The sequence below is a fragment of the Diprion similis genome, chromosome 13, assembly GCF_021155765.1.
Source record: "Diprion similis isolate iyDipSimi1 chromosome 13, iyDipSimi1.1, whole genome shotgun sequence".
NCBI classification, from domain to species: domain Eukaryota; kingdom Metazoa; phylum Arthropoda; class Insecta; order Hymenoptera; family Diprionidae; genus Diprion; species Diprion similis.
The window spans coordinates 4,833,344-4,844,891 of record NC_060117.1 but is presented as its reverse complement, the minus strand read 5'-3'; the positions used below and the strand labels follow the sequence as shown (position 1 = coordinate 4,844,891).

General features: G+C 36.1%; 3 protein-coding genes across 4 annotated transcripts; 1 reads left to right on the top strand and 2 right to left on the bottom strand.

Annotated features, from left to right (window-relative positions):
- The first annotated feature begins 297 nt into the window (after positions 1-297).
- Positions 298-4,641, top strand: LOC124413947 (negative elongation factor D). The gene is made up of 12 exons (XM_046894760.1): positions 298-367; positions 865-1,046; positions 1,224-1,443; positions 1,539-1,646; positions 1,825-1,974; positions 2,072-2,202; positions 2,275-2,462; positions 2,878-3,130; positions 3,219-3,429; positions 3,571-3,711; positions 3,785-3,914; positions 4,010-4,641. The coding sequence occupies exons 2-12, from the start codon at positions 865-867 to the stop codon at positions 4,045-4,047; spliced, it is 1,752 nt and encodes a 583-aa protein (XP_046750716.1). The 5' UTR covers positions 298-367; the 3' UTR covers positions 4,048-4,641.
- LOC124413949 (protein stunted-like) lies at positions 4,105-6,252 on the bottom strand. 2 transcript variants are annotated; one of them, XM_046894762.1, is made up of 4 exons: positions 6,093-6,252; positions 5,782-5,912; positions 4,962-4,987; positions 4,105-4,225 (listed from the first exon to the last, which is right to left on the bottom strand). In XM_046894762.1, the coding sequence occupies exons 1-3, from the start codon at positions 6,119-6,121 to the stop codon at positions 4,974-4,976; spliced, it is 174 nt and encodes a 57-aa protein (XP_046750718.1). In that variant the 5' UTR covers positions 6,122-6,252; the 3' UTR covers positions 4,105-4,225; positions 4,962-4,973. The 2 variants fall into 2 exon arrangements, with proteins under 2 accessions (XP_046750718.1, XP_046750719.1); XM_046894763.1 differs by lacking the exon at positions 4,962-4,987.
- A 689-nt stretch (positions 6,253-6,941) lies between these two features.
- LOC124414062 (integrator complex subunit 11) lies at positions 6,942-9,560 on the bottom strand. The gene is made up of 3 exons (XM_046894939.1): positions 9,430-9,560; positions 7,802-9,321; positions 6,942-7,623 (listed from the first exon to the last, which is right to left on the bottom strand). The coding sequence occupies exons 2-3, from the start codon at positions 9,296-9,298 to the stop codon at positions 7,333-7,335; spliced, it is 1,788 nt and encodes a 595-aa protein (XP_046750895.1). The 5' UTR covers positions 9,299-9,321; positions 9,430-9,560; the 3' UTR covers positions 6,942-7,332.
- Positions 9,561-11,548: the final 1,988 nt, after the last annotated feature.

Here is an 11,548-nt window from a genome sequence, read left to right as displayed (position 1 = left end):
TGTGATGCAGTAGTTCTGTTTTACCGACCGAGTCACTTAGTTCGTTCTATTCACGAACATCATCATCATTCTCACTGGATAATGTTTGTTAACTACGATAATGTTGCAAGTATTTCTTTTTTAAATATCTTAATCATCATTTTTGTTAAAAAATAACTTGTAATTGTTTATTTGTTACGTTTTTACCGATTTTGTTTTCAAAATTTTCCGCAATTTTTCTCCGTCACAAAATGGCGGCCAAGATGGAGGTGATCGACTGAACTCTGTTTTGTGGGGGCTGTAATTCATGACTGTACATGCTGTACATACATAACAAGATAACAAGCATTTGTGAGGGAAAAGGTTGACACAATTTGACGCGCGAGATGTAAGAATCTTGATTTTATTCAATAAAACTCTATAATTTTGAATCTATACACCTAGAGATATAGATATACTTCTACTGCAACTGAATGTGTGATTTCCTCCTGATTACTGTCTATTTTCTCTAGTTTGGAGCTACTTTTCTCCATCAAATACATTTCTAACCTCAAATTTAATGATTGCTTTAGCTTGATAGTTGCTGTTGGTTTGTTATGAAAACAAACATTGCCTCAGTTAATACAATCTTTATTTCTTGTTTATAACCTCCATCATTTCTTGTAAGCTAATTTATTGCACCTCAGTTTTATGTATCGCTTGCATAGATGATACGCATTCCTATTTGACTGACAATTATCTATTACGAATCCTCAAACAATCTTTGAAACTCTAATCCAAATTGGCGTTCACTAATTTGTTTAAAATTCTCTCACCTAATTCTAATTTTTATTAAATATTAAATAAGCAAAAAATTACTCGGCATTAAAGTGTTCGATATCCTAGATGGAGACTGATTACGATGAGGATCGAGGAGGATGGGGAGACGACATGGGCAGAGGTGGCCCAGATGACTTTGGAGGTGACGATGGAACGGACAACCCTCAAGATGTTCTTAAAGAATGTTTGGATAAATTTAAAACACCAGACTACATCATGGAGCCTGGAATATTTACTCAATTGAAACGGTGAGACTATCAAAACGAGAGGTCACAGTATTTACAATTCCTATTTAATTTTTTTTTCACTTCATTTTGGTATAATTGTATTTATTCGGTCTTACGATTGATCGTTCGCACGAGAGTAAGCCTATCCACACTTGATGAAGCATGTAAAAATCAACTCAACTGGTTATTTTCTTGCAGATATTTTCAAGCAGGTGGTAATCCCGAACAAGTTATTGAATTATTGTCTCAAAATTATACGGCATGTGCTCAGATGGCAAATCTTCTGGCCGAATGGTTGATTCTTGCCGGTGTAAAAGTAACGGATGTTCAAGCTATGGTAGAAAATAATCTCAAAGACATGATTCTTAAAACGTTTGATCCAAAAAAGGCTGACAAAATTTTCACTGAGGAGGGTGAAGTGAGTTATAATTTTCTTCCCATATCAGATTCGTTCTTAGTTCAAATATTTTGAAATATTTCATTTTGTAAATAAATTTCTGTTTTACCTCACAGACTCCAGCATGGTTAACAGAAATGATACAACATCCTACTTGGCGTTCACTAATTTATAGACTTGCCGAAGAATATCCAGACTGCTTGATGTTAAATTTTACGATAAAAGTGAGTAATCATAACTATACTTAATTAGAATATGTAAAATATTTATTTACCCTGCTTATAAGTTTGTTCAAGCTTCTCAGTATTTAATAATCGAAAAATAATGGAATATAAAATTAGCATGTATGCTCTACATAGAAAGTTATCAAATAATCCACTTCAATTATGACTTTCTTCTCAGCTTATATCCGATGCTGGATTCCAAGGAGAAATAACAAGCATTTCAACGGCTGCACAGCAAATAGAAGTATTCTCGAGAGTATTAAAAACTGCCATTGCAGGGTTCCTTCAAAATACCGAGGACTGGCAATCTAGCATACAGGAATGTGCTGTAGGTGGTCCCTCGTAATAAGAGTAAAAGAATAATATTTATTTTAGACTGAAAAAATCATAAACATCACTCATGATCTTTCAAATTTTACTTACAGAAAATGGTTTGTCATGGGCAACATACATATGTGTATAGTCAAGTATTGTTACAAATTTTAGCACAAGAACCTCGGGGCGGTTTTACAATGAAACGACTTTCACAAGAGATTACGAAGTGCGCTCAACAAAAGTAAGAAATATTATTCACTCTTATTTGTGGTTAATATCATCTAATGATACATTACAATGAATATGTTTTCAGCCGTCATGACGTGACTCCCATAACAATGGCATTAAATGGGGCAGCTGGTAGTCCAAGCGCTTGTCAAGCCTTAGGTTCGATGTTATCACGAAACACTTTAAATCCGGCGGATATAACAGTATTGTTCAGGAATTACTCCAATCCAGAACCTCCTCCAGTTGAATTGATTCGGAATCCTCAATTCTTAGGTAAACATTCAATCGCCTAATTCTGTTATTCTTGTTTATAAATCATGCTAGTTATAAAAGCTAAATAGGACGGATAATTATAGAATAAGAAGCTATAAAAACCGAGTATTTAGAAAACTTCCAAGTTTAACAAAATTTTATTCTTTGTAGAAAAGTTTGAACCGAACTAAGAATGTTTTATGTATCAAGATGAGTCTGTGATGATCAATTTCCAAAAACGGTTTAAGCAATGATTGTCAATTTTGGATTCATATATATTGGCAAGGTAGCAATCCACTTTGATCTTTTAGAAATTCTGTGAAAATTGGAAGGTTTTTTAGAGAATTTTGAAGTTGTTCCATTGAAGGAAATCTATTTTTTGCAAATCAAGACAATTATTTATTGACTATATTCATTGACGTATAATATTCTACAGAATTATTGGTTGATGCTCTATTCAAGCCAGGAGTAAAGGTAAACCCAGAGCATAAATCAAAGTATATTAACTTACTGGCATATGCAGCTAGTGTGTGCGAAACACCAGCCAAAAAGGGAACACAACGGAAGATCAATAAAGATGAATTAAAAACAACGATGCAAGCCATCGAGAAAGTTCATAACATATGCAATATCAATAAGGGTTCAACCGAACTGATTGCCGAGTTGAATACGCTGTATCAGTGCATTAGGTAAGCATAACCTGAGCTCAAAGTATTCATTCGCTTCATAATTTCGAAACGAATGAGTAATGGATAACCATAAAATGTGTAATTACAGATTTCCCGTGGTAAGCGTAGGTGTGATCAGATGGGTTGCATGTACTGTCACAGAACCATCGTATTTTAAATTGAGTACGGAACACTGTCCTATACATTTGGCTCTTCTGGACGAGGTTGTAGCCTGTCATCCTCTCTTACATCCAAAAGTTCTTCAACTCTTGGTTCAGTTATTCGAGAGCAAGCAGGATGAACTCGAAATACTTGTTCAGGTGAATATTTAGTTACCAGTTGTTATATTTTTATCGTAGTTTTTAGAGTATGGCAGATTTTCCACAATTTTCCACAGTTTGCAAGCCTTCTTACAACAAATTATTGAACGAATTAATATTTGTCAAACTTAAATATTTCAGTTGGAGATGAAAAAGATGCTGATAGACCGAATGGTTAATTTATTAAGTCGAGGATGTGTCGTCCCTGTCGTATGCTATATTAAGCAGTGCTGGCAGCGCAGCGACACTGACGTTTCTCTTATTAGATACTTTGTCACCGAGGTAAGCACTGATTTGTTTTTTCAAACAATCTGTGTTTTTTTATATCCGTACTAAATTTATATCTGCATTTCAGGTTCTAGAGGCTATTGCACCGCCATACACTCCGGAATTTATCCAACTATTTCTACCTATGGTGGAAGATGATGAAATAACAGGCACGATGCGCGGCGATGGTGATAACGATCTTGTTTCTGAGTTCATAGGTTTGTTTGGCCAGCATTATGTCGTCAAATTAAATGCCGTCGAAGTATTTATCTTTATGCAGTGTTGTACTATTCATTTCCTTATTTTTTTCTAGTTCACTGCAAAGCACACAGCGGCACGGCTGTGAGATGACGTTTAAAGAACAGAGACGGCTGTGCTCATGGAGAACCGAGAGAATAAATTTACTGGTTGTGTGAAGATGTGTTTATTTTACATAACAACTGGTATTATCATACATGAATTACTCTTAATCGACCCGCATTCATCAGGTGAATTGCCCTATGGTGCCACAATGTTGTAGTTTATTGCTCTGAAACAAAGTTATTAATTTTTAAAAGAAATTAGTTAATTCAACCTTTTTTTTTTCAATATTTTTTTATATTTATTAGTTTATCATACTATTGATTAGTACTATTATAACTGTAGATTTTCATCTATTTAACTGACAGAACCAGGCTACTTTGGCTATTCGATCATGACAGGGACTTTCTACTCCTTGTTAACTATTATGCACATAATCCGATACACGCAAGGGCGATGTAATAGGGTAATAAGACAAATGGTGAAGACTATGAATCCAATAGTCAAGATGTAGCCTGGTCAGATGACTATATACAGCTGCAAAAGAACTGGAAGTTGGGTGAGGATTTTACCACTGTAAAATAAAATAAACATGTTAAAATTTTACTGAAGTTTAAATAAATCAGCAATCAAATTTTTCAAAAATTATTCAGGGCTTTATCAGTTTTAGAGAAAAAAAACTTATTTCTCAACAGATATTACATGCCTTCAAATGGTATTAATTCAGTAATCAATTGTTGATTGCTTGGAATAAAGTAACGGTTGCTTAAAATCTTGGATCAGATGGTTAGTTAGTTTTCACAAAATTGCAATCAAGTCCCATGCATGATTAATGGTCATACAGATACTAGTAATTGAATAAATTAATTATTATTATTATAACAGATGAGTTCACACTTTCACAAAATTTCAAAATGCAAGTACTTGCGTTTTTTGTTTTATCACACTTGAAACTATAAACTTACGTATTGATGACTTTAGTATTTATCGGCTGTAAAAGGTACAAAATTACTCAGATAACAGAAATCATGAATATTAAAATTACGAGTCATATTGTCAGTATTTTGTGAAAATCTTTGGAGTACACTTGAATTTTTAGTCCTTTAACTACTGTGATTGAATCAGAAGGCAATATTTCCAACTGATCACGAATTTTAAAGGTATATTGTTCCCATTTTAATATTTATTAATGAATAAAGACTAAATTGGAGATCGTACATTTTCTGATAGAAAAAAAATATTCGTAGCTATTTTTTTACAATTAATCTTTTATCCATAGTAAAATTAGCTCTTTGGTCAAAGTCACAAGATCGAAATAAATGAATAACAATGAATTGAATGATTTTTAAATTACAAAACTGGCTTACCAAATTATTTCAATGACCTTTTAAAACAAGTTAAAATGCTCAAATTGGAAATTTGATTAATAATATGTAACTATGTAACACAGGGCTGATTATTCCATGTTCCAAGTAAACTGTTTACCTATTCATTGGAATACCAACGGAATTGTGTAATCAGGTTAATTGGTAAATTCCAGTTGTGCTTTAGCGCTGCCAAAAACAAATGAATGGACATCAACGACTCTTTTCTGGGTCAAATTGTGTTGATAAATTATATTTGTGTATACAAAGTGGACGAAGATGAGCAAAATCAATAAGTTAATTTTAATTTCCATTCAGTAAGAAATATCTTAAATATAAATTTGATTAATTAGAGTGACAGGTAAATTATACTTGTAAAATAGAACGACCAGCCGAGGATAATAAAAAATAGACAACTTACTGATTGCTTTGCCATCTTTCCATTGGGTGAACTTGACGGTAGAATCATCCCGCTTGAGAGCATCTGTTTTAAAGTTAGGCTTCAAAGCACGCCGAACGAGCTTAGCGGCGATTTGCGAGTAGTTGATGTAGCTGAAATAATTAACACCAATGTAGTATTCAAGTTTACACCTTAAACAATTAATTTCATATTATGTTAGGTTACATAACTTATGCAGAAAAAATCGGTGAAACGAAATTTCAGCTGAACTTTTGTGGCATAGATCACTGGACTACTTTTATCCCAACAATAAATAATGCGCATAAACTTACTTAAGTCCAGCTTGCCTCCACGCGCTCATCTTTATTTCTCTTTAACGTCAAGTTTACTTCAGAAAATATCTCAATCAACCAAACGGCAGACACTGATCGGGGAAGAGCTATCAGAATTATTACCGGAAATAGTATTCTGCTCTTCTAAAGGTGCGTTCCGAAATTAGATCCCAGCGCAGTCAATAATTCTTTATCTCTTTTGCGCTGCCGTGTTTTTGATTAGCTCTGCCTTTATCTTTGGGTGTTTTTCGGAACGCATCTTAAATGACTGATGCATAGAGTATGAAGAGTAAAGAGTAACTTTCGACAGCACTCATTTTATCCGCTAGATAGCCGGTCACGCGTGTAAATTGAGTTTTTCAAATTTTTTACTTAATCTAATCCATAATTAATCCTTTTGCAATAAAACAACGAAATCGCAAAGCATGAGAATGAATTCCTCGTTGTTCAATGATTACCCACAATTCCCCGTTATTTTAAACGAATTTTTTCAAGGAACTGAACCAGGCATATTTGTAGATAGTTATTTAGATGAGTTTCCAGCTGAGAACTTGTACTTTTGCGTGAATTTTCAAATCCGACTGTGTATATTGAAAATTAGGAACGTGTTGAATTGTTATATTCAGTACTCAATTTATTTAGCAATGTAATCCTTATGGTAGATGCCGCAATTATTGAGCTTTCACTTTTCCAATATGCTGTATTCAGTATTATCACTGAAAGTTGTAAATTGATATTTTTTAATTTTCCACCAAATAGTTAAAATAGTGTATTCGAAAAGGGTCAGTAGTTGGGAAATCTACTGTAAGTCGATTTTTTTTTTTAATCAAGGAAACATTATCTCAGCGGCATATGAATTATTGAATTTATTTGGGTTTATGTACAGAGCTAATTTTAGGAAAATATGATTCGGTGAAGCACGCTTTAAAGATAGTGCTTTATGCAATTATCATTACCATCATACAATGACGCGATATGTATGTACATCAGAAGAATTGTATGAACATTGCTTGCCTTGATTCCTGAGCAAGATACAGCCAATTGTAAAATACACTTCTTATAAATCAATAAATTTTAATGAAGATGAACTTGAGTTGATTGTTTGAAGTACAATCACGTTGACTTTTTACAAATACCAACAAGCCAACAATCTTATATATCTATATGTTCGTGCACAAGCACAATTTGTATACAAAATCTTGTGTATAAAAATCTTTCATAGAAATTCGATAAAAAGAGTTCAGTTGAGCATTGTTTGCAAGAAGCCAAGAATGTAACTTCCCAAATCTTCGTCTTGATTCGTCCAGGAAACATATACACTCTTGGACTCATCTTCACCTCCTTCGACTTTGACCAATACTGATTCTACTGATATCGAACCATCAGTGAGTTGTACCGTCCACCCTACTAATCTTTCCTTCAGTGGTTGCAAGAGCTTGAGTGTTGTCGCGTGGGCTGGACCTGGATCCCTTATTTGTACTGTAGATGTGAATCTTACTACATGCCTTGTGATTCCTGCTGCCCTGGCAACCTGGAAATCAATTTTAACATGATTCAAAGTTACATTTTGATTTTTACTAACTTTATCACGATTGAAAATATGCAATCATTTATATTAAGTATTTTGAAAAATGTTTGAAAACTGTATTTACATCATGAAGGAAATGATGAAAATGTGGAATGACTTATGGTAGATATCAGTGTATTACCTCATCAGCATCAACTAGACAAACACCGTCTTCCTTCAACATTAATACACTATGTAGCAGCCTTCTTCTTTTTGGATCTGGAGGTAGAGCAGAATATCTCTTTGCCTCAGCTTTCAGAAGAGCAAGCGAGGCATCAACAGGAACTTTGGCAGTAGTGTAAATAACGCACGTCTCTCCATTGGCAGGATTGTAGCAACTGGTGCCAAATTCTTGCCTTATTTTCTCCTTTAGAAATTCCATTTTTGCAGCCTCACCATGAACGAGCATTACGTTCTTAGGTTCGCAATACTGAATCAGCTGCATGATGCCTTTTGCATCAGCGTGAGCTGAGAACGACATGTATTCGACAGCCATTTTGACCTCGACGATCTGCCGATTTTCAAACTCAATGCGTTTAGTGCCGTTTAAAACTTTGTGACCGACCGTCCCCTGGACGCAGAACCCAGGCATAATGACCATATTGGCTTCGTTCGGTGCCCACTTCTTAAAAATCTGCAATGATAGTCCAGCATGCAGCATCCCAGGAGTAGCGAAGACCACCATGGCGCCAGGATTATCAATGTAGGACTTGTCAAAGGGCTTTATATGCTTAAAATCAAACATATTCCTCTGCACAAACGTTTTCTTTATCTTCTGGTTGGTCCACGTGATAAACATCTTGTAGTAATTGTTAGCCTTCTCCGTCAGACCGAGGGCGAAATACACAGGCACCTTCAAGTTCATCCTTTCCCAATAAGTTTCCAACAGTATGCAGAGCTCCTGGGCACGCCCGAGAGCGAATACTGGTATGAGAACCTTGCCGCCTCTATCGATGCACTCGTGCACCTTTTTCAAGAAATCCCTCTCCCTGCATCGTTTCGAGTCTCGGATGGTCGTGGCATACGTCGATTCTGATATCAGGAGATCTGGTCTGCATTTGTCGATCCAAGCAGCTCCTAGATGCCGATCTGGAGTCATGTTGTAGTCACCGGTGTAGACGATTGATTGCGAACCCACACGAACCCAGAACATTGCAGCGCCCAGCACGTGCCCTGCGTAATAGGCCTTTATCTCCAGTTCAGGGTCAACCATGACTGACTGGTGCAGCGTAACGGCGACTACCTTCTTCATGCAGTCCTTGATCATTTGAGAAGTGAAGAAGTTGCTCTCGCCCTTTCGCTCCACCGCCACCTTCCGCATATCCTCTAAGAGAATTGGGGCGATCGCTTTGGTCGGGTGGGTCATATAGATCGGACCTGTGTAGCCAACCATTTCTGTGAAATAGGGTAGTGCCCCGCAGTGATCCAGGTGAAAGTGCGAGATGATAACACAGTCGATGTAGTTAGTGGCTGGCCCCTCAGGCACTATGTATGAGAAGTCCGGGAACCTTCTCTCGTCATTGAATCCCATGTGCATACCGCAGTCCAGCATTATGTTTTTACCTCCCATGGTAACCAGAATGCAACTCCTGCCCACGTCTTGGCCGGCGCCAAGAGGCGTTACTTTGATGTCAGGCATTGTTTGTGATTGTCGAATCGTGGCTGTGGAATTTAATTAATTTTCAAATAAGGGGGATGGGAATTGTGAGTATTGAATAATTCTTTTCAAGTAGGAATGTGTTGTGTTTACATCGTGATGCCTTTACTAACCTCCAATTTTATTTTCCTTGATTTACTTTATTCGTATATTTTCATTATTGATAGACTTCGGTCATGTGAGTATGTTGATGATAGACATGGAGAGAAGGTCAATATCGTGATAAGCTAATAGACCTTATTGATAAGACTATCAGGCAATTACAAGGTAAATCACCGTCAGAGTGACGTGCATCTTGCAAGTATCTACTATTTAGTTCAAATGATATTTTAGGCAGGTTACGTCGATATGTCGCAAAGACCGACATTTCCCTTTCGATAGTCGATATCACTGAATTTTTCCGATAAAGAATTTTAAACCTTAGAATTGATTGTAATAATATGTATGCATGCATACGTTGATACAATTATAAGTTATTTGAAGGATCTATAGGAGAAAATCGCTTCAGTTCATTTTTCATTCAGCGATATTATTTTCGTGGCATTAGAGAGTAAAACTAATTCTAAACTAAAGACTGGAACTCTAGGAACGTGGAGATGACATCAAAAACAGCGTAGGACCAACAGCAGAGAAATGACGAGAAGAAGTCTTTCGCTTCTTCCGACTGCGCCCAATCATGTCTTCTCGCAAAATCACGTCGATGTGATGCGTCTTAGAATTAATTCTGGCATAATTTGAAATCCGAAGTGGAAACACTTTTTTTTTACAAAATTTGAAGCACAAACCATTTCATCTGTGATTCTAGTCATACAACTCTTTCTTGACTGATCGTCCTTAACAATTCAAAAAAAGACGTTGAAATCATCGAGGAGCGACAGCTGTCAAAATGCGAATTTAATATGGAAAAATTCAATTATTTGTGTATATTTTTCCATCGAGGTTAAGAGAATAGTGACAATACAATATCATAGATAATATATCGTAATCTGCGGAGGTGCAACATATGCGTATGTACGCGAGCTTGAGTTTGAACTGTACTCACTATACTACGACAATGACTATCTGATATTATATTTTTCATATTTTGCTGGAAATAAGGTGTGTTTTATGATAATGTATATAATAAGGTATGTGATGTTCAATAACAATTGTGAATTTATTTTTGTCAGTCATTATTATACTATAAAGTAGCTTGTTGGATATATTACTACACACTGACACCCAAACACTTGTACGACAATTCGGGCATATTTAATAAATAACTGAAGTTTGATGACTAAGAGTTTGTAATTTTTCTTCACCATCTTTTCGATAACCCTGTGCAATGGTCATACATTTTGGCCAGTGCTCTTATCGCTGCAAGAGAAAAGGAATGTTTTTGTTTGCGAATCTTACACTCCAGGATTTTTTTGTCCGGAGTTGTCGTCGTCAGCTCTTTTAAAACTGATTATATGCTGAAGGATGCGAAAAAGACGTTTGAAATAGCGTTGGACCAAGAGTTGGAGAGGTGTTGAGAAAATTCCTTGTTTTTCGTATGATTGTATTCGTATTTTTTATCAGATGCTCGCAGCGTATGAGGACTGCACTTAATCGCGTTCTCTCGCAAGAATCAGTCGAAATGATGTGTGAGTGTATAATTTGCAGCATTTGATAGATTCGCCATTAATTTCGCGAAAAATTTGAAGTTGTGAGCCTTGAATTTTTTTAGCCGAAAAATCTTTTGTCTGGGAATCGATCCGTATGACGCTTTTTAGACTAATTCGACGCCCAGGAACTCAGAAAACACATGAAAAATAGCCTAGGACCAGCAGCAGAGAAATGACGATGAAAATCTGCAGTTTTTCGGCTGTAACTTTGCAGGTGTTGCTCGCAGCGTATCGGGACTGCGATTAATCGATTCCTCTCGCAAAATCACGTCGGAATAGTACCCTAAAGAATTAATTGCAGCACTTCTCAAAGTCGTCGAAATTTTCGCCAAAAATGCAAAGGGGTTAGCCTTGGATTTTTTTTGGCCGAAAAATCTTTTGTCTGGGAATCGATCCGTATGACGCTTTTTAGACTAATTCGACGCCCAGGAACTCAGAAAACACATGAAAAATAGCCTAGGACCAGCAGCAGAGAAATGACGATGAAAATCTGCAGTTTTCCGGCTGTAACTTTGCAGGTGTTGCTCGCAGCGTATCGGGACTGCGATTAATCGATTCCTCTCGCAAAATCACGTCGGAATAGTAC

What these genes read in the sequence shown, in the direction of transcription:
- LOC124413947 (XM_046894760.1), top strand. Translation starts at nt 865, where the DNA reads ATGGAGACTGATTACGATGAGGATCGAGGAGGATGGGGAGACGACATG. An exon ending in TTTTCACTGAGGAGGGTGAA is followed by an intron (nt 1,444 to 1,538) that starts GTGAGTTATAAT and finishes TTTACCTCACAG; the next exon opens with ACTCCAGCATGGTTAACAGA. An exon ending in TTAGATACTTTGTCACCGAG is followed by an intron (nt 3,712 to 3,784) that starts GTAAGCACTGAT and finishes TCTGCATTTCAG; the next exon opens with GTTCTAGAGGCTATTGCACC.
- LOC124413949 (XM_046894762.1), bottom strand. Translation starts at nt 6,121, where the DNA reads ATGAGCGCGTGGAGGCAAGCTGGACTTAA. An exon ending in TGGAGGCAAGCTGGACTTAA is followed by an intron (nt 5,913 to 6,092) that starts GTAAGTTTATGC and finishes TAATTATTTCAG; the next exon opens with CTACATCAACTACTCGCAAA.
- LOC124414062 (XM_046894939.1), bottom strand. Translation starts at nt 9,298, where the DNA reads ATGCCTGACATCAAAGTAACGCCTCTTGGCGCCGGCCAAGACGTGGGC. An exon ending in GTCTAGTTGATGCTGATGAG is followed by an intron (nt 7,624 to 7,801) that starts GTAATACACTGA and finishes ATTGATTTCCAG; the next exon opens with GTTGCCAGGGCAGCAGGAAT.